This window comes from Osmerus eperlanus, chromosome 2, assembly GCF_963692335.1.
Source record: "Osmerus eperlanus chromosome 2, fOsmEpe2.1, whole genome shotgun sequence".
Lineage (NCBI taxonomy): Eukaryota > Metazoa > Chordata > Actinopteri > Osmeriformes > Osmeridae > Osmerus > Osmerus eperlanus.
The window spans coordinates 21,369,259-21,390,554 of record NC_085019.1 but is presented as its reverse complement, the minus strand read 5'-3'; the positions used below and the strand labels follow the sequence as shown (position 1 = coordinate 21,390,554).

Here is a 21,296-nt window from a genome sequence, read left to right as displayed (position 1 = left end):
ACCTCTCTCTTTCTCACTTCTTGTCTCCTTCTACCCACCCAGAATTCACGTCTTGCATCAAAGCCAAGGTCGGATTGAAGATTAATCTCACAGGGTGTTACAGCCAAACCTGAATCTTAATGTGGAGTCCTCAGTTTGAAATGCTTGATGGGTTCTGTTAGCCTAACTATACAAAACAACACTGAGTTACAGCATTTCAAAGCTACTTTAATACCTACAAAAAAACATGCATTGCCTGTCTGTGGAGGTATTTAACAATAAACAACAACGAATCTAAATGGGCACAGGTAATCCACACAGCAGGCACTGCCAGGTCTTAAACTGTAAACATGTAGCTGGCTTTCTCTTTCACTGACTCACACACACACTCACTCACACACACACTCACACACACACACACACACTCACACACACACACTCACACAAACACACACACGCAGGGACATAGCTAGCCTTTATCCCTTGTGTTATCTTCGGGTCATTCTGACCCATCAGTCATTGTGACCCACCGTTGTATTGTGACAACTTTACCGCATACAAAAACAAAGTGAAGCATTTTCTTTTAACCGGTGGGCTGTCTCAGACCCCCCACATTGCGAAGGTTAAAAGAAAATTATTTTTATTTGTTTTTGTATTGGGTAAAATTGGGTAAACACAACGATGGTTCGTTATGAACCTTTGAGTCATGTGACCCGAAGGCAGCACAAGGGTTAAACAAGCTCACGTTGTTCGGATGCTGGATGAGAGCTAACGAGATTGAGGAGACTCTCTTCAGTGCTGGTTCTGGGAATCCTGGTGTATTTATAAAGCAAGCAAAAGCTCTTTGTCAGGCCTTCACATGGATGTACAGACACAATTGGATATCAGATTACTGCTCTGCTATTACACAAGAGCAGAGAAACAGCCAGAGAGCGTTTCGGAGCACTGCTGTTAGCTGCTGAGGACTGAACCTTTAATGTTGCGGGCCTGTTTTCCTTAAGTTACTAATGTACCGTTGACAGAAGGGGCTTTCAAGGCATCCCCACTGAGCCAATGAAAACTGAACAACACAGACACATCCCATTGTCATCCAGTAAAGTTACACAAAGTGCTGAGACAAATGAAGACGGAAGATTCTAGTGTCTCGTATCTAGTCTCATGAATCTAGTAGTCTGTTGTGTGGGATTCTCTTATGTTCTGAACTACAATTTATAGATTAAGTTATGTTGAGGTTTTAAAAGTCATTCAAGGTAAAACGATAAATGAAACTTCAAGGACTAGTGCAAACCAAACTGTGTACAACTTTCTCCTCTTAATATCCTGTTGGGTTTGCAATAGCATTCACTCATGAACATGAATGACAGTCTGAAAGTTACCTCAGATAAAATGTTTACTGATCTGACTAGCGTCATCCTGGGTTGGTAAGCCTATACAATCAGATTCGGGTCAATCTAATTTTCCTTAGGACTGGGTCAACATATATTAGATAAGGGTTATGTGACCACGAAATGCACCAAAATTCACTTTCATGTTTGCCACTGTTGAACTGATTGGTTGATTTATAATTAGGATTTTTTCGCACCGTAAATATATATTCTAAATTGAGTTTTGATTGCTTTCTACAAACACATTTTATCTGTTTAACTGTGTCTTTGTTATTTTCTTAAGAGAATAATGTAATATAGAATAGGCAGAGAAAAGTACGTGTTTTCATGTCCTGGTTGATCCTTTCTTGATAGCATTTGCTAACCTTTGGCTCTTTGTGAGTGCTTTCACCTGTCCAAGAATAGCCCTTGATCCCTGTCAGAATCCCCTAGAAGGATGGAGAGCATTGTTTCATCTCTTTAACAGCTAACAACAGTGTCATCAGAACAACACAGACTGCTATTAAATCACAATCAGAATGTACTGTCAAAACCTCCCTTTGATTAATACAGCTCAATTCAACAGCTTTTCGAACAGTGAATTTGAATTTCATGAAGACTGTAAAACTGAATCATTGACATGGTTTACAATGTACACACTGTACATCTTTTTCAGGGAGGAACTTTAATTTCCTTGGGCTGAGAAGGATTTAAAACTATTATGTAACGTGCACAAGGCACACTATAAGAGTAAGGACTTACTGGACATATTTGACTGAAAGTTGTCCTTTGCAAATAAAAGTGCTCATAGATTTCTCCCTCCCACCTTCTCTCTCTGTCCTATTCCTGCTAATGTATCAGTGTTCATCTGCTATTTCAGGGGGTGTCAAACCAGCTGATTGACTGTGTCAACAAGAACTAGGCTGATCTGCATATGTGTGTGTGTGTGTGTATGTGTAATGTGCTTGGGCTCTCCATGTAGCCCACACACGTACCACAACAGCAGTTATTGGCCGACCAGCCCAGAATGTCCACGTGTGTGTTTAGGGGTCGGGATACCCAGAGATGACACCTGCGATACCAGACAGTCTGGCCCAGCATAGCAACACCATAGCAACACCACAGGTCATGTGGGTGTACATGAGTCATCAGAAGAGCCTGTCATGAACATGTCACACATTTCCATTATCACAGATTTGACAAATGCCAACTTCAACCAAAGTTTATATGCTGCCTTGTATGAAAATGTTTGTTTAAATCAGTTAGCAATCGATTGACCATGTACTGCTGGAGTATTGAAATATTAGAAACATTTAAGAACAATCACAAACTGAAGAGACCTCACCTCCACCCAAGTAACACTCTGAGAAAAGACCCTCACCTCCACCCAAGTAACACTCTGAGAAGAGACCTCACCTCCACCCAAGTAACACTCTGAGAAGAGACCTCACCTCCACCCAAGTAACACTCTGAGAAGAGACCTCACCTCCACCCAAGTAACACTCTGAGAAGAGACCTCACCTCCACCCAAGTAACACTGAGAAGAGACCTCACCTCCACCCGAGTAACACTCTGAGAAGAGACCCTGACCTCCACCCAAGTCACACTCTGAGAAGAGACCTCACCTCCACCCAAGTAACACTCTGAGAAGAGACCTCACCTCCACCCGAGTAACACTCTGAGAAGAGACCCTGACCTCCACCCAAGTCACACTCTGAGAAGAGACCTCACCTCCACCCAAGTAACACTCTGAGAAGAGACCCTCACCTCCACCCAAGTAACACTCTGAGAAGAGACCCTCACCTCCACCCAAGTAACACTCTGAGGACCTTGAAGAGTACTGAGAACATTTCTGGCAGAAGAAGACAACCGCCGTCTGAAATAAGTGAAGTTGAATGAAAACATTTGTATTTCTTCTTTCAGAGCCTCACTTAATTCAGGGCACGTGTGTAACTGCATTCATAATCTAGCCTGTTGGTTTTTCAATCTCAAATAGAGAGTGTGTGTTCTGTCTGTGAGATTCATCCCCCTCTCATCTCAGATGTTTACAGACGAAGACATACACTGGTGCTCTATGCGGGTCCTACACGTCAAGTGTATGGATGCACTGTACTTAACATGTCAGAGAAGGAGAAAGCCAGCCACAACGCTCACCCCCACCCACTGAACACACACCGGGTCCCAAAATGGAAGACGATTCATGTTGCTTTCATTGGCTGTCTGAGGTCACACATGGCAAATTCCTTACATGTGAACCTACCTTAAAAATATGGCATTCTGGATTCCTCCCGTGTGTTTTTTTTACAGGATGGGTTCAAAATGTTCTCCCCATGTAGGCCATGACCTGTAGGCCATGACGTAAGGAGTCAGGTGGCTGAGCGGTTAGGGAATCGGTCTAGTAATCTGAAGGTTGCCAGTTCGATTCCCGGCCGTGCCAAATGATGTCGCTCTGGATAAGAGCGTCTGCTAAATGACTAAATGTAAATGTACATAAACACATTCTCCCGCATGCACTCACGTAAAACAGTGAGTTTTTCAAGCATACTAATGGGTGGTGTAGGTATGTCATGTAGGTAAGCCTGGAGTAAGCTGAGTAGGAAGCAATAACCCTAAGTATGCACACAGAATAGGATGGGGCTGTGGGCTTTAAAACTTGGAAACATTGACCTATAACTTAACCCTGTGTACAAGGGGGATCTGCTCAGAGTATCAAACGAGGCCCACCTGTGCACTGAAGCCTCCAGCGAGATGGAAACTCCTGAATAAGAACGTTCATTTAATCAGCCGTGCTTACTGTAACATCCCTGTAATCTCTCACAAGGCTTCAGCACAGCTCCACGGACACCAAGACAGCCAGCTCGACACAGGGCACCTGTTGATGGAAGTCACATGGGAACACTGAAAAGCCCCCAGATAATATGATGGTTGAGAAGTCGAGAAGGTTGGAGACTATTTCAAAATTGAAATGGAGCAATTGAAACTGTGATGCATTGCAATGTAATAACAGTGAATGATCTACGTTGCATGTTTGCGTGTCCGTTTCCCAAACCTAAAAAGGGTCTGTGCATAATCTGGTTTCAATCTAAATTGTGAGGTGAGAAGCTTGCTATCTCTGTCCTCCATTTCAGGTCGGACTTCAAGAAACTTCCTTGACCCCAAAGACCAAAGATGACCGCATTCTATAATCCCTAACTTCTGTGTCAGCCAAATCTTAACCTCTCATATCCATGGTTACCAGATTACTCCCAGACATCCAGGGTTACTGTAGGTATCTGAAGGGTTGTGTTCTGTTGTCCCAAACACAGGCTCCGCCCAGACCCAGACTGTGTGTGATCTCAGCTCATGTTGATGGGTCACTTATAGTTGGTCACCTGTACTAATGGCTCTTTCAACCGTAACCCCCTGGAGAACTGGTTGTGACTCACAGACGTGATCATCATGATATGATGTTTATGAAGTTCCTGTAAATTTCTCAGTTTCCAGCATGTCTGAATGATGTAGAAGTATGAATACAAGGAGCAAGGTGGACTACCAAGCCATCCTCTGAAAAATCCTTGACTATATTGAGATGCTGCACTGAAAGGGCTTCTAGAAGCTTCATCAGCAAAGTCATGATCCATAAGTGACACCTTATTTGAAAAGGTGCACGTAAAGTATGATGTTGATATTCTTTTTTTGCCAAAATATACAGAAGCATATATTTATATAATAGTTATATAATATTTATAAACACATTATTATTACATGAATGTTGAACTTATACAGCTCTGGAAAAAAAATAAGAGACCATTGGAACTTTTTCTTTCCTTTTTAAAAAAGTTGAGAAGGACCATTTTGAGAGATGAACAGAAAGGTAGAATTTGCAGTGGCCTTTTTACCCTTCTGTTCCTCACTCAAATGGAAAGAAAAAGTTCCAGTGGTCTCTTATTTTTTTCACAAGAGTCTTGTAAAAGCTTACCTGTCTGAGTCCTGCTTACACTAGAACAGAGATCAGAAGATGGTAGAATTACATTGAACAGAGTGGACTACATTAAAACAGAACAGACTAGAATAGACTCGATTTATTAAGATCTTTTCTTTTCTCAGCCCAACCACTGATCCAGCAGGTGAAAAGAGTTCTTGATTTAGGTCTTCCCTTCATGCCAACCTTTACACGTCAGCATTTCATTGGTTGCGAGGCCTTCCTGTGATTGTGATGTGCTTCACCACGCATCTCCTGACACGTCATTTCCACTCTAATGTTCTCCTCTCACCGTGTGTATTAACCAAGTGCTTAAGGAATTAAAGAAACAGCAACAACATCTTGTTGTTAGTTAGAGCCGTCAGTGTTCATCAGAACACGGCCCTGTACCAGGGATACCAGCAGGGCTGTGGTGCATCAGAACTCCATGCTGGTCTACTGCTGCCGAACCCCTCCTTGCCTTACGTGATGACTATGCACAATCTGAAACCCTCATTGTTACATCTGTAAATACGGTGTCTGAATGTCAAATTCAAAAAAAAATTCTTACGGGAAATAAAAACATTGAGGTATCTGTTTTGAGTAGGCAAAATCAAAACTTTGTCATCGTCACCAAACACACGTGACGACTGGAAACTTCTAGAAATTCTTTGGAGCCTACATATTTTTACTTCCACAATATTACCGTGTTCATGTTTGCTTGTTTATCGTAATAGTTGTCCGTCGTCGCTGAGAATAACCATAAAACAAACTAAATGACTACTGTCCTCTACAGCAGCTTTGACAAGCTATACTGGCAGTGCACCTGTTGTGTGACAATGATACGTTGTGTGTGAGCATGTCACCTTAGAAGCCCCAAAGAGAATTCAGGTTGGAACTGTGTTGGCTCATGCTAACGGTAGCTTACATGGGGGAGGAGGAGCGTCTTCGGACAGAACAAATGTCAGTCCGCCCGCCATGCCCACTGTGTACAGGGCTAAATGCAGGCGTGCCGGAGCTTAATAGGATGAGACCATTAAAAAACACTCTGACTGACCTCTCCCTCCTACCTGGTGGAGTCAGGTGGCTGAGCGGTTAGGGAATCGGGCTAGTAATCAGAAGGCTGCCGGTTCGATTCCCGGCCGTGAAAAAGTACGTTGTGTCCTTGGGCAAGGCACTTCACCCAACTTGCCTCGGGGGGAATGTCCCTGTACTTACTGTAAGTCGCTCTGGATAAGAGCGTCTGCTAAATGGCTAAATGTAAATGTACCTCCCTCCTCCCTGCTACTGAGTCAAACTCACCCCCTTTACCTTCCCCATGGGAGGGAGAAGAGAGGGGTACAGTAAGGACAATGTGCAAGGGAGGGAAGGGGGCAGGGAGGAAGAGGACAATATGAAGGATAGGAGTAAGAGAATGAGGGTGGAGGGAGGGAGGGAGGGAGGGATGGATGGGTGATGAGGGGGAGGGGCCTAAGGGACTGGCGGACCTTTCTGGAATGAGCATGTGACTGGAAAAGAGAAGACGGTGGGATTAGGAGAGAGGTATATAAATCAAGTCTGGGCCGTTAATCCTTATTCTGCTCACTTACTAGACTCAGCGGACTGGCTTTTAGGAGAGACAGAAGCTCTTCAGATCCTCTGTGACCCTCTCAGGTGAGACCACATCCTCACTCACCTCACAAACACAGAGACGCCTGTACAACAAGCCACTGACACACAGACAGTGTACCTGCCTTGACAATGCTTACCTCTAATACAGTTACTGGCGAATTATACCACTGCAGAAAGGTGTGTTGTATTTCTACGGGCGCTGCACACAAGAGCGTGTGTTATGGTAGCCCTGTATGGCTGTGAAGGGAAGTGGTAGGTTAGAGGAAGTAATGATGTGAATGACAGATATCTAAATCTTATGTGAAAGATTGGAAATGCAAATGAAGAACAAACCTTATCTTAGTACTGGTGGCCTATTTCTGTGTCTTTCTTTTTTTGTAGCCAACTCGCTGAGCTAGAGGTTGGTTCTAATGGAGCTTGGAGTTGAACTATTTCGATTCGAGTCAAGATAGCGATACAATGGATCGATTGTGTGGAGGACTGTAGCGCTTTTCTGAATATCTAGTCCACGTAGAGGCAGGTGTATCTGGGTGTCATAATTCAGTGCATCACAGACTGTCATCTTGTGATCTGAGTATGAATGGAGATTGTATGGTTTTGGTTTCCAGCGGTTGTCATTTCTTTTATTGGCCTCTCACCTGAGAAGCTTCTAGAGCTTCTAAGCTTCTAACTTGTCTGCCATCATGAAAGAGAGGCGCAAGCTATCTACATGGTTATCCATAAGGACGAGGGGTGAACTACCTACTAAATAACAAACACAATGGCAAATTTGAGTGAATGCAGATATCCCATAGCGCTAACGTGCATATCTATCATGTCAAGATGTTCAAAACATCAACAGACAGAGGGTTCTCAGCCAATAAGGACTGGCTCAGGATCAAACCATCCAGATGGTTAAGACCTCGGCAGGCACATCCTCTTCAGCGTCGCTCTAAGCAGCTTCACTGACCTCCGAGCACTCTGACGTCTGTCAAATCCCATCAGGCAGCCATTTTTAACCCATCCCCTTGACTTGCAGATCTAGGGATTGAACCCAGGTGTAGCCTACGTGACCTCAGAAGGCACAGGCCCACTAAAGTGTCCGTCATCCAGCTTATTCCTCCAACAGGCTTAGCAGTGTCAGAGGGTTGGGTGAAGGGGGGGGGGGGGGGGGGGTTGGGGGAGGAGGATTAGCTAGGATACTGCCTAAAGAGATTAGGGGGAATAGGGACAGAGGCTAACTGTTGCTTAGCCCCACAACCAGTCTGAGGCGCTGATACCATCGCCCACTCATGCTGTCCCCAATACCCTGACAGACATGCTCTCTGATCAATCTTGTTAGCGAGCAAACCGCTCAGGGAGTGAACTCTTACTGGCCACGCCACGAGCCAATCGCCTCCAACCTTCTGGAAACAAATGTATGATCAGCGTGTGGCTGTTAATATAACTGGAATCTTAAAAAGTTATTGCATAGCTGGAATCCTAAATCGTATGGCGATTTGTAAATCATTATCTTTTCTAAAAGGCCAGATGAATAATGACTCCTGAATTTAAAAAACAACAGCAATAACACAAATGCGCTTTCCACATTATGAACAGACAGCAGTTTGTAAATATCTTTTTTTAGAAAAAAGGGTCTTCTTTCAAATGTGGTTTCCTTTTTAAAGTTCATCACAGAAAAGCAGTAGAACACAAAAGGACACCTCTACTCCTTAAGAAGGGCAATTAATCCAACTGGGTGCTAAAGGGGATTAGTGATAATCCGATGGTTTTGCCTAATCTGCCTAATCTCTTTTATTACAGATTACCCCCCTTGTGTCCAGAGGAAGCCAGGGTACAAAGCAGAGATTAACAGCCAGAGGGCAGCAGAGAGAGAGGGAGGGAATGGAGGGAGAGAGAGAGGCAGAGGAGGAAAACAAAACTAGCCTAAAACGACAAAGATGAAAGAGTTCAGATCAAAGACAAAGAGTAGAACATAGACCAGGGGATTGCTAGACCACCGACCCCACTAGAACGCAACCACAGTCCAGCTGCTTCTCTAACGACTGCCTCTCTCTCTCTCGTTCTCTCCGTCTCTCTCTTTCTCCCCCTCTTTCTCCCCGCAGCCTAATCCAGCAGAGATGAACGCCGCCCCCCCAGCAGGAAGTGCCCTGGCAGCAGGCAGCGCCACCACCGGCCCCACCACGCCCAAGAAGGGGCCCCCCAAGTTCAAGCAGAGGCAGACCCGTACCTTCAAGAGCAAGGCCCCCAAGCCTGGCCAGAAAGGGTGAGACTTGTCTTTATCCCAGCACACACACACACACACGCACACACACACACACACACACACACACACACACACCTGTCTCTTTCAAAGCACACACACACACACACCAAAAAACATTTAGTCGGCACATTGCACCACAGAAACACACATCCGTTCATTATGAGAGCATCTTACATGTAATTATCACAACTCCAACAATCGACTTTTTGTTGTTGTTGTATAAATGGAAAACAAGTCGTGTGAATGAATGAGATAAAGCGTCTGTCAGACACTGATGCTCCAGCTGTCCCTCAGTTTTGGTGACGACATCCCTGGCATGGAGGGTCTCGGCACAGACATCACCGTGGTCTGCCCCTGGGAGGCCTTCGGAGACATGGAGCTCAGCGACCTGGCCAAATACGGCATCATCTAAGCCTCCTGCCTTCCCTCCCTCCATCCATCCCTCCTTCCTGCCTCCCTTCGTCCCTCTCTTCCTTCTCTCCCTCACCTGACGTCTCCTCCTCGTACTCCTGCTCTGACCGACGCGCCCTCTGGAAGGATCCCCCCCCACCCTGCTGTCGTCTCTTCACCGGGTGGTCGTCCGCCGTGGCTGCGCCGGGCCGCCCGAGGGGACTAGACCCCGTGGTGGGCAGAAGCCATACTTAAAGACTGTTATTTGTTATTATTATTATATAATACTACTGTTTACAGTATATATGACTATACGTGGAGTCGTGGAGACAAAGCCCCTCCTTCTGTTCACTTCCCCTGACCCTCTCTACAATAGCCTACCTCAGGGCCCCCTCTCTTATCTTCCTTCCCTCCTTCTCTTGCCCTCCCTTCCTCACCCAGTGACCGACTTGAGCAAAAACACTAGCTTGTGCTTGCTTGCTGTCGTCCATGGTATTGTAAATATGACCGGTTTGTTTGCGTTGTTCTTGCTTTTCTCCTCCATTTTCTGTCTTCCTCTCCTTCACACTCCTTTTTTACACCTTCCCTCCCGTTTGGCTTTCATTTTTTTTTTTTCTTGGCATTGTGTTATTTACCTCACCATTGACCAATGGTGCGCCACCTCCGGCCACCCAGGACTCTGAATGGACATCACCAGCAAAGAGGGCGTGTGATATGTTGAGATGACCGAAACTACGATGCTTTAGCTCATTCTGGTGGAGGTGTGCCCTCTCCTATCCCACTATCCCCCCCCTCTCTCTCCTCGCCCTGGTCTCACCTAGCTCGCTCGCCCACCCACACCTAGACCACACGGTTGACCGGAGAGGCATACACGATGTGTCGCACACACAGACACACTCACATCACTGAGGGCGTACGTGTATGTCTCTGATAGACTCAATAAAAGTTTCTATTTTCAGTAAACTGAGGTGTCCTTGCTTTTACTTTCATAAAAAATGTCCTCAAAATGTTGTGTTATTTAAATCCAGGTATGATCACCAGGTTTGCTGACGCTGGCACATGGACATTTGCATACTGCATTCAGACAAAGGGAAGCTGAACATTTTCTTCCACAAATCAAAAACATTTTGACATGGGTTTCTATGGTTTTGTCTCAAACAACCGTGACTCAACACAAGTTCAGACTGCTCTCCACCTAACAACAGCCACCGTTACACAACACAAACTCCCTACAATGACAAACCAGACCTGCATATTTGGTAAGAAGACTATGACATCATGGGAATAGTTCAGCTACACATCAGCGCACCATACCCACACACACCTGCCCTTTGATCTAAGGTCAATCTTTGTGTGAACTTCAGAACATGTTCTATGTTTGATCCTGTACACCGACTTTCCTTTGGGTCCCACGGCCCGACACCTGTCCTGGGGAAGCACATCGCCCTGGACGAGCACATGATCCAAACCTGTCTCCGTTTGATCGCAGGTTACAACACCGACTCTCTCCGTCCTGCCCTCCCCCCCTTCCCAGCCCAAACACACCCTGTCAAGCCTGGCCTGTACAGACTTGAGTCTGGGCCCCTCAGCTGGGACTGGGGCAAAGACATTCTCTGTGACTGATGCAATTCTCCACACGCCTCAACAACGCTCTTCAGAGTGCGTGTAGCGTGTGTGCGCTGCGTGTGCAGAGGCCTGTGGGACAGTCGGGAAGCCCTCCAGCCTGCAAGATTGGACGAGTTTGCCAGCCAATCCTCACTCGAGGTACGTTTTCCTATTCTGTTGAGGATTTTTCTGTCGTCTTTCGAACGGAATCAATAACGGAACCGATCATGAAATCAAAGTGTGTGTTAATCAGCGATCTACGTTGGCTTCCTATGGAACACCCTAGGTTCCTGCCCCAACAGGGAGCAAAGCTGAGTCATCAACACTTTTACCTCCTCCCCTCTCCCTTCATCCCTTCCTCCTCACCTCGCGCTCTGTAGCCTAGCAACCTCTTGTTTTGATGACCTGATATACATTGATAAAGACCTGGGCACGTGACAGGCACTCCAATGAGGTTTCCTAAACTTCAAAATACACACAACTTAACGTTGTCAATTCAACATTAATAGATCACCCCCAGAAACCTTTGATGTATCACAGGAACAGTCATTTTCATGACTCTCTCATGTGGGGAGAGTGTGTGTTTTGAGAACTGTGTGTGTATGTGTCAGTACCTGTTCTTTTGCCTGCAGATGTTTGAACCGCACCTCTAAGTTGCTGTTTTGGAAGGTAGGGATGGAAAGAGAGAACGGGAAAGGGAGAGAAAAAGGAGAGAAAGAGAGAGGGAGGGAGAGGAGAGAGAGAGGAGAGAGAGAGCGAGCGAGAGGAGAGAGAGAGGAGAGGAGGAGAGAGAGAGAGAGAGAGAGAGAGAGAGAGAGAGAGAGAGAGAGAGAGAGAGAGAGAGAGAGGAGGAGAGAGAGAGAGAGAGAGAGAGAGAGAGAGAGAGAGAGAGAGAGAGAGAGAGAGAGAGAGAGAGAGAGAGGAGGAGAGAGAGGGAGCAGGAAGGAAGAGGAGGACTTACCTGTCGATGTAAATCTGAAGTGAAAACAATATTTCCTTTTCAAACTCATTTGTTCTTTCTCTCGCACTCCCTCTCTCTTTTTCTCTCCTTCCTCATCTCCCTCCTTTCCACTGAACCAGGCTGACGGGATCGGGTCACATCCTTGAACTTGGAGTCATGCACAGATATGACTGGGTGTTGATGCTTCGTCTAAAAGCGTATGTCTAAAGTTTTCCAAAGTCAAACTTCCCAAGTTAGGAGAGAGGACAGAAGACCTGGCATCATAGAGTTGGATCCACTTATAGCTTCAGACAGCAGGTGAGTCCAGGGTTGGTCCTGAACGAAACATTGTTTTGAGGAATTTGTTTGACATTATTTACACTAATGTTTAAAACTTTGTTTTATCGCCAGACAAGAATGAAGTTGAAATATTGAAACTGGTATTTCAACTTTTGCTAAGTTCTCATGATATCGGTGACAATCAGTAAGCCCTGAAAAACAAATTTTTGAGTACATGTGTTGCTCAACATCAATCGTGTTTCATAATGTACTTTAAAATCTGCTCACCTTCACACTAGCATCATCAACGATAAAGTACTGTGGATGTGTGTGAGAGAAACGAAGGAGGGGTTTTGGTGACTTTTTGTGTCTCTAATCTCCAGGCTAAAGTTCAAACATTAAGGGGTTAAAGCATGGGAGACGTGATGAGGTGTATTTACCCAGTGATAAGCATATTAAATGTCATCTCTGAATCTCTGCCTCTAAAACAAGGCCACTGTTATATTCTGGAGGAAGTGACAATCAGCTATCAGTAAAGTTGATCTCGCAGGGCTCTCTCTCGTTTTTCTCTCTCTCTTCTCCCTTCCTCTCCCTCTCCCTGCTTTCATGTCTTTTTCTGTCCGAGTCAATCCCTGTTTCTTTCCTCCTCTGACACACAGAGAGATCATGCACTCTTTTTTCCTCTTTCTCTCTCTTTCTCTCTCTCTCTCTCTCTCTCTCTCTCTCTCTCTCTCTCTCTCTCTCTCTCTCTCTCCCTATTTCTCACTGTCTAGCAGACAGAGACAGTGTCTCAAACTGTCTTGATTCACCTGCCTGTACCTCCTGATAATTGTGTTTATTGCCTCACACACAAATCTTTCTCTTTGTCCTGGCATGTCTGCTCTCTCTCTCCCTCCCTCTCTCTCTTTCTCTCTCTCTCTCTCTCTCTCTCTCTCTCTTTCTCTCTCTCTCTCTCTCTCTCTCTCTCTCTCTTTTTCTCTGTTTGCCTCACTCTCTCTGTGCCTCTCGATCACAAGTGCACACTTGTTTGCACGCACGCACGCGCACACACACACACACACGCTCCTGCAGTTTGTTGTTCCATTGTATCGAGTCTCTTTGGTGTCCTCAGGTGAACACCACACAGCCGAGACTGACAAGACCTCCGAAACAGAGAGGAATCAACTGCCCAATCAGGACGGGCGAGAGAAAGGACCGACCAGGAAGTACCAGAGGACATGTGGATTAACACCAGGATGGGCTCTCAGTTCCAGACAAACCCTTACCTCGGCCTGCTCTTCCTCCTCTTCCTCTGCCTCCCCCCTCCTAGTCAGACCATACTGGCATCTAACACCACCCTTAATAACACTGACACAACAAACTCTACCAGTACAGCTACTCCTAGTAGCTCCTCCCCCCAGACCAACACTTCCTCAAACTCCACTTCCCAGGAGCCACTGGGGTGTGGAGCAGGGCTGGAGCCGATGTACTGGTACCTGTGTGATAGGCGGGCGGCATGGGGCATCGTGGTGGAGAGTCTGGCGACGCTAGGCTTCGTGGTGAGCTCCTGCCTCCTGATTGGCTTGCTTTTTTGGACCCTCTGGGTGTGCGTGTCGTCCCGGCGACGCCCCAGGGGCATCGGGGGCGCCGTGGCGTCCATGTCGCTCTTCCTCCTGTCCACCGCCGCCCTCTTCGCCCTCACCTTCGCCTTCGTCATCCGCCTCACCTCGCAGACGTGCCCCACGCGCCTCTTCCTGTTCGGGGTGGTGTTCGCCCTGGCGTTCTCGTGCCTGCTGGCGAGGGGCCTGGCGTTGCTGGGCTTCGGCCTGGCGAGGGGGAGGGGCGAGCCCTGCCTGGCCCTGTGCCTGTTCCTGGTCCAGGTGATTGTGGCGACGGAGTGGCTGATCATCGTGCTGGTGCGGGACGAGCGTCCGTGCGAGTACAGCCAGGGGGAGTTTGTGATGCTGCTCGTCTACGTGTTCTGTCTCCTCGCCGCCGCGCTGGTGGTGTCGCTAAGGAACCTGTGCAGGTCCTGCCTGACCTACAGTTACAGCTACACGGGCGGAGGCCAGAAGCGGGGCCAGACCCAGGCCACGATGCTCTGCCTCACCCTGCTGCTCTCCGTCGCCATCTGGGTGGTGTGGGTGGGGCTGCTCACCCGGGGCAACCCCGAGATGGGCCGCAGGTAGGGATGCTTACGTTGTTGCTGTTGATTGGTCCAGTTCATTAGCTAGTGTTTAAAAGTAACTAGTCACTTTTTTAAGTGGCATTTTTACATATAATGTACCATTTAAAATGGTTGGCATTGCCTATTTCTGCTTCAAGGCTACTAGTCTACCTATTTTGGTAGCTTAACTGCACCAACAAAAAAGTTACCATGTTTCAGAGGCAAGGGCGTAGATTTGGAGGGGGGGGGGGGGTTAGGTAACATAACACAACATTAACAGTATTCAAACATCGTTGTCGTTTGAATATTGTGTGAAACTAGGACACAAACTTGGACAGTGGAATGAATCCACGGTGTACGGTAGAACATGTCCGCATTGTCTGATCCCTGGCTCTCATGGCCCCCAGGCCCCGGTGGGACGACCCGGTCTTGAGTGTCGCCCTGGTGGCCAACGGCTGGGTCCTGCTGCTGGGCCACGGGCTGGCCCAGATAGCCTGCCTGTGCAGGGGGGCTGGGCACTCCAGGGAGGCCACCCCGGACTTCGGCGGGTGGGCCAGCCCGACGGTCGAGTTTCCCAGGTGCCCGAAGGTCCAGAAGGAGGGGAGGGACAACGGCAGCTTTGAGAATGATGGTGCCGACAGGAAAGGTGAGTGACGCAGGGAATGGGGTTTGCATGAGAAAGAACAGAGAGAGAGAGAGACAGAGTGTGTGTGAGAAAGAAAGAGAGAGCGAGCGAGAAAGAGAGCGAGCGAGAGAGGGGGAGAGAGAGAGAGCGAGAGCGAGAGAGAGAGGGGAGAGAGAGAGAGATTAACTGTGTGGACACTAGAGGACTAAGGAAGAGAGAAGACAGGGAACTGTCTATGAGATTCAAGGTCACATGAACAGAGACCCGCAGACCAGGGCTGACAAGGTCACATTCCTTTTATCTGGCATGAACCCACAAAGAAGAAAAAAACCCTGATATAGCTCGTCAAGATCGGCACTCCGTCAGAACCTCAGCTCCTATTGCTACATGTCACAGCAAAGATGTCTACATATTAGATGAGAACGATGACCCTGTCAGGTTTTCACAGGCCTGCTGTGTGTTGAGTAGGAGCCGGTAAAGCCTTGTGCTTCCTTCCAGCAGGGAGGAGACAGGAGCCGGCGCTGAAATCTCCCTACGAGTCCGGCTTCTCCATGACAGTGAGTATGACGGACATCCTTGGGATTAGGAATAGATGCAGGGTTTGTAATTTACATTTAGTTAGCAGACGCGCTATCCAGAGCGACTTACAGTAAGTGCAGGGACATTCCCCCGAGGCAAGTAGGGTGAAGTGCGTTGCCCAGGGACACAACGTCATTTGGAACGGCTGGGAATCGAACCGGCAACCTTCTGATTGGTAGCCTGATTCCCTAACCGCTCAGTCGTCTGACCCCGATATCTCAGGTCTCAGGTCCAAACTTGGAATGTGTCGGTTGTTACTGAAAATGAGGTGGGTGACAGGATTACAGTATGTGATCTGTACAGACTATGATTTGGATAGATTATAGCAGTCGGCAACTGTACAAAAAGTGTATTAAACTGGACAACTTTTATTATGAAAGGCAATGATTAGGTCCAAAAATGAAATAACATATTCATATATAATATATTCCAAATAATATATGAACAAAAACATTTATCAAATAATACCATTTGATGTTGGAAATAGTATGTGCTTCACATGTGTGTGTGTGTATGTACTGTGTGTGTGCGTGTGTTTCCGGTATGCCTAATGTGCTTAATGTGTGTAATGTGCTTAATATTGTGTGTGTGTTTCAGGAGATTGACCCGGACAAAGATTACACCATCCCTCGCCCCCAGACCACGATCACCAGCGAGCCCTACGACGAGTACTATGGACACTCCCTCTCTGATTAACATCACACTGATTTTCATGCCAGCTCAGACACTCACAGACCAACGCACGATACACACACACACACACACACACACACACGCACACACACACACACACACACACACACACAGTTCAATCCAACCCCATGCATCACGTAGCTACCAACCAAAAAAATGACATTTTGAAGCCCAGCTGCAGATAAATAGTTTTGTAAAAATGTAAATATAAGAAGCTGTTTTGCAACCTGTCTTTTTCCTGTATGGGATTTTAGCAGTGAGAGTATAACACTGACAGGGCTAGATTGATTAAGAGGGGGCGTCGTTGCTCAGACAAGGTTTGGACAGGGAAGCACTTAGTGGATGTGAGTGATTGTGACAGGGGTTTGCGTGCAGCATACTGCTGTGAGAGAAAAGAAGGGGGAGGGGGGTAGTGTCAAAGAGAGTGAAAGTAAGAGAGAGAGAGGCAGAGAGAGAGATAGAAGCAGAGAGAGACAGAGAGAAACACAGACAGAAAGAGACAGACAGAGAGACACAGACAGAGAGAGACAGACAGAGAGACACAGACAGAGAGACACCGACAGAGAGACACAGAGAGACAGAGACAGACAGAGAGACACAGACAGAGAGAGACAGAGACAGACAGACAGAGAGACACAGACAGAGAGAGACAGAGAGAGCGAGAGAGAGAGCGAGAGACAGACAGAGAGACACAGACAGAGAGAGAGCGAGAGAGATAGACAGAGAGACACAGACAGAGAGAGAGAGAGAGAACACAAACCTCTGAGGGCTGTTAAGGGTGAGAAGCTGCCACTCTGAAGGTGCCAAACTGTTGGGATAGGAAGAGGCATGTGTGAAGGGTGGATGAAGGAGAGAAGAAGGGAGGGGGGAACAGAGGGGGGAGGGAGAGAAGGAGGAAGAGGTAGAGGAGAGGGGGAGGAGTGGGGGAGAGGTAGAGGAGAGGGGGGGAGGGAGAGAGGGGGGGAGGGAGATTTGGCAGCATCATTGCATTTTCCTGCCATTAGTCACTAACGTCCTGAGGAAAGGTACAACAAGGAATTAATATATTTTTGCATCCATTTTATAAATACAATTTTGAAGAGAGAATATAATGTACATTTTTGAGGTTGGAAGTCAAATAAATGGTTCAATTGTATCTTTGTAAAGGTCTATCACAGTTTTACTCGACGAGCTTGATGGGGAGTCAGACAGTGTTGTAATGTTGTATGTTCCTCACTAGGTGGTGACGTTGAGTAATGTCCAAAGTAAAAGTTGAGAAAGCCAAGAGAGCATTAAAGACAACATGCGTTGCACCGTAGTCTACAATTGGAAGCCAGTTGAGCTGTACACTGTTGAGAGCCCTTGGGTCGGATGAAGTAAATACAAACAGTTTTGACATGCCATAAGGCATCAGTACCCTATGAATTTCCCTCCAGCTGTCGCTAGTCACAGCTCTTCTGATGGGAACAGCCAAACGGAGTACACTGTGTTGACTACATCTGTTGACTGTAAGCATGCTGCCCCTCTTCGGCACATCAACAACGTTCTATAAATCTCCTTCTGTGGACGTCACACATAACGCATCTCTTCTGTCCCGTTGAGCCTGTTAGGTCATACCGCCTCGCAAATTCAATCTTCTCTGTTCACTCACCAAACCGCCGTCAATCTATTTTCTCAATTAGTCCCACACCAATTACTTTGGAAGTGCACGTTATTAAAGTGCCGATTGGCCTCTTGTGCATTTGTGCAATTAGTAGGGATATGAGATTCTGCCACATTCAACCCATTAACTCTAGAGTCAATTACCGATAGTCACTGGAGAGAAAAATAGGAACAATGTCGACCGAATATTTAGGGAGGCATGAAGACGGAGCTGTTTAACGGAGCATTCCTGGCGAACAAAATTTAAGTCTAAAATACTTAACAGAAATCCCCCCCAGAAAGGGCTTATGAATCCTGACCAATGCCGAGGCTGTCGCCGCTACTTCAGAACTCCTGTAGTCTAGGCGACGCAATCAAGTCCACCTCAGGCTTAAGGAGCCTTTATCTCACATGCAAGCCATTCCTTCTCTGAAGTGAGAAGGTTGGCTCCGAACGGAAAATTAGCTCTACACGTGGTCAATAATTATGCTAATGATAATGACTCATTATCTGACAGACACCTAGCTATCTGAGCTGTCCAGTAATAACTACCGTCATAAAAGCATGTTGCCCAAGGCTCCTTCTATTACAAGAACTATTTCAAAAAAGGATAAATATAGACATAAAAGCTTGCTGATAGAGTTGGGTTTAATGCTGTTTCAACTCTGAGTTCAATGACAGGTCCTGAAGAGGTTATAATTCCCTACGCTTCCTCAAAAAAACCGTGAACGTGAAATTCCGGAATATTCTTCAATGCAATTTACCTCGGACCTCATGACTTTTCCGTAACATTAAGAGGCATACCGGATCACCACACAAACGGTTCTTCTTTTGAAGCCCTTAACATACTTTTGGGCTTTATCTATTTGATAGAGACAGTGAAAGAGTGACAAGAAAGAAAGAGACGAAATGACATGCAGGAAATGAACCGCGCTGGAATTGAACCTGGGCCTGTGCAGTATAAGGACTCAGCCTAGTGGTACCGTACACAGCTCTAGAGGCATCCAATAACTCCCATCCATGCAGCATGAATGAGCTGGGTACAGAGCTGAGACAAGAAAAGACCAATGTATAAAAACCAAACAGTTTATTATGTACATTCAATAATAACAAAGACAGGCAAACGCAAGGCAGACAGAAGGATGGCCAAAACACAACAAAAAAAAAAGTTTAAAAAAAGAAAATAATGTTGAGCAATACACAAATCACTTTTATATCGAGGAAAAAAACAACAAAAAAACATGGAAAAAAAGATTATCACGAGTATACATGAGTTTGGTGTGATGAGACTTGTGAGGTCATCACATCCACATGCAGAACCACCCCCCCCCCCCCCCCCACACACATAAAAGGTCCTTGTACAAAAACACAACTCTCCTTCTAGGTTGACTGGGGATGGGACGGCTGGAGGCCCCAGGGTCAGGTCCTCGATGCCACCTCTCAGACTGCCCCTGGGTAAAAGTCTCAGGGCGGATTGAAACCTTCCATTCTGTAGGCAGGGACACCAGGCCAAGAACGGTGGCCCTCTGCGTTGCCATGGGGACGTCGTTTTGTGCTACAGCGCAGCCTGTGGGGAACAACGGTGGATTTTCCCGCTCTGGACCAATCCGACGGTCCGACCGATCACATGGTGGAGCTTAGGCTGCTCTAATTGGGCAATCATTTTTTGATTCCCTGGCCTCCAACTAGAGGGGTACTACTGGGGTTTAACATCCTGAACTAAAGTGTTACTTAGAGCTAGATATGATCGCCAGCGGTTGCCTTGACAACAGAGGACCGGACAGGCACCGCAGCTAGGAAGTCAAGACTTTGTTGCAACCTACCAAGTGGACCCTTATTATTATCATAATTATTTATTAGCTCATTATTATCCCCTTTGCACCCCGCAGCAATGTTCAGTCACATAACCTCTTCCTTCTCCAGCAAAATGATTTTGTTTCATGCACTTTAACATAAAAAAAGCCTTCTCCAAGACCTGTCCTCTACACAAACAAACATGCATACTGATTACTTCGGCTCATAATACTCTTAGGGACAAATGAAAGTGTATCAGCGTCCATATTCATCGTGATTTTCCTCCCCGTAAATACTGGATGCTAACGGCAGCCCCTCGACCACCCAGCCTTCCGTCTTCTGAAGTAAAACACCCAACGCGGTCCTACTAAACATGTCGGGTGAAGTCAGGCAAGTCTCTGCTCTCCACTTGCCCCTCCTCCGTCTCCGGGTGGGCAATATCACTCCATAAAACACTTCGCTCCTATTCGACTAAAAATAACGGGGCCAGAATGTGGTTCTTCCCTGCCCTCCTTCTCATTCCCTTGTTCACTCATTTTCATTAGACACTTTGTTTTCGTACATTTTGTCATTTTCGTTATTTTTTTTCGATGCACGTACTTAAGTGTCAGATTCAGCCTGTTGTTCTATTCCCACCAAAATGTTCCCTTTGACTGTCGTTCTCAGTTCCCTTCCAGGACCCCACAACCCCCCCCCCCCAAACCACCACCTTTTATAGGGCAAGTGTGCTTGCGTCCTGTTCATGTTCAACTGACATAATCACATAATCAGCTTTTCAGATCCCGCAATACAAGAAATTAAGAAAGAGAGTTCAAATGACAGCAAGAACAACAAATCTGAAAAAGTATGATAAAAATGTGTAATACAAGTGTGCCCCCCCCCAAAAAAACAAAATGTGCTTTAAGAGAATCTTTGGAACCAAAAGACAAACAATAGCAATAATTAACATAATTCAGAGTATATGGAGATATAGAACATGGTAGGACTGCTTTTTCATACATTGTCTTTCACTTCCAGGCCCTTGACAAAGCGCAGAGGAAAGGACTCAAATACCAGTGACTGGCAGTTTGAGTGGAGAGATGGAAAGGAAACACAGTCTTGTCAGCAAGAGTTCAAGCTGTGTGTATTCTGGAGGCTATGCAGAGCCATGTTGGACACATCTTCAAAGTAAAATATCAAACGTGAGACCAAAAAGATGCAAAAGGCGGTGGTTGGTTTTCATGTGTGATAGAAATGTGTTTGTTTCTTCTAATCTAAAGATCCGGGTTGATGTTTCAAACCCTGAGAAGTGCTCCTATCAAGATACACGTGGTTCTGGGAGGTTGTAAATATATATATATTTTTTTTTGGGGGGGGGGGGATAGTTGTCATGACTACCCGGCCCAGTCCGGTCATTGTCATGGGCAGCATGAGTTTTGAAGCGGCTCATCAGTTTGTGTAGAGTTGTGGTAGAGTGTGTAGGTGCATGTGTGTTTTAATCACTTCA

The 21,296-nt window shown here is 46.4% G+C and overlaps 3 protein-coding genes across 8 annotated transcripts in view; 2 read left to right on the top strand and 1 right to left on the bottom strand.

Annotated features, from left to right (window-relative positions):
- The first annotated feature begins 6,789 nt into the window (after positions 1 to 6,789).
- Positions 6,790 to 10,492, top strand: LOC134014970 (retinal rod rhodopsin-sensitive cGMP 3',5'-cyclic phosphodiesterase subunit gamma-like). Its single transcript, XM_062454207.1, has 3 exons — positions 6,790 to 6,936; positions 8,979 to 9,139; positions 9,434 to 10,492. Exons 2-3 carry the CDS (start codon positions 8,994 to 8,996, stop codon positions 9,549 to 9,551), a joined length of 264 nt encoding a protein of 87 aa, XP_062310191.1. The 5' UTR covers positions 6,790 to 6,936; positions 8,979 to 8,993; the 3' UTR covers positions 9,552 to 10,492.
- A 1,635-nt stretch (positions 10,493 to 12,127) lies between these two features.
- LOC134014887 (G-protein coupled receptor family C group 5 member D) lies at positions 12,128 to 17,267 on the top strand. Of its 2 annotated transcripts, none has more exons than XM_062454077.1 (5): positions 12,128 to 12,392; positions 13,465 to 14,517; positions 14,907 to 15,145; positions 15,626 to 15,681; positions 16,301 to 17,267. In XM_062454077.1, the coding sequence occupies exons 2-5, from the start codon at positions 13,571 to 13,573 to the stop codon at positions 16,397 to 16,399; spliced, it is 1,341 nt and encodes a 446-aa protein (XP_062310061.1). In that variant the 5' UTR covers positions 12,128 to 12,392; positions 13,465 to 13,570; the 3' UTR covers positions 16,400 to 17,267. The 2 variants fall into 2 exon arrangements, with proteins under 2 accessions (XP_062310061.1, XP_062310053.1); XM_062454069.1 differs by having other exon boundaries at positions 15,623 to 15,681.
- A 1,821-nt stretch (positions 17,268 to 19,088) lies between these two features.
- LOC134014849 (RNA binding protein fox-1 homolog 2-like) overlaps positions 19,089 to 21,296 on the bottom strand; it is a 36,645-nt gene continuing 34,437 nt past the window's right edge. For all 5 annotated transcript variants that reach the window (XM_062454043.1, XM_062454035.1, XM_062454028.1 and 2 more), the window contains exon 12: positions 19,089 to 21,296. This exon is cut by the window's right edge. The gene's annotated coding sequence lies outside the window, so the exon portion shown is untranslated.

What these genes read in the sequence shown, in the direction of transcription:
- LOC134014887 (XM_062454069.1), top strand. Translation starts at nt 13,571, where the DNA reads ATGTGGATTAACACCAGGATGGGCTCTCAGTTCCAGACAAACCCTTAC. An exon ending in TGATGGTGCCGACAGGAAAG is followed by an intron (nt 15,146 to 15,622) that starts GTGAGTGACGCA and finishes GCTTCCTTCCAG; the next exon opens with CAGGGAGGAGACAGGAGCCG. An exon ending in AGTCCGGCTTCTCCATGACA is followed by an intron (nt 15,682 to 16,300) that starts GTGAGTATGACG and finishes TGTGTGTTTCAG; the next exon opens with GAGATTGACCCGGACAAAGA.
- LOC134014970 (XM_062454207.1), top strand. Translation starts at nt 8,994, where the DNA reads ATGAACGCCGCCCCCCCAGCAGGAAGTGCCCTGGCAGCAGGCAGCGCC. An exon ending in CCCAAGCCTGGCCAGAAAGG is followed by an intron (nt 9,140 to 9,433) that starts GTGAGACTTGTC and finishes GCTGTCCCTCAG; the next exon opens with TTTTGGTGACGACATCCCTG.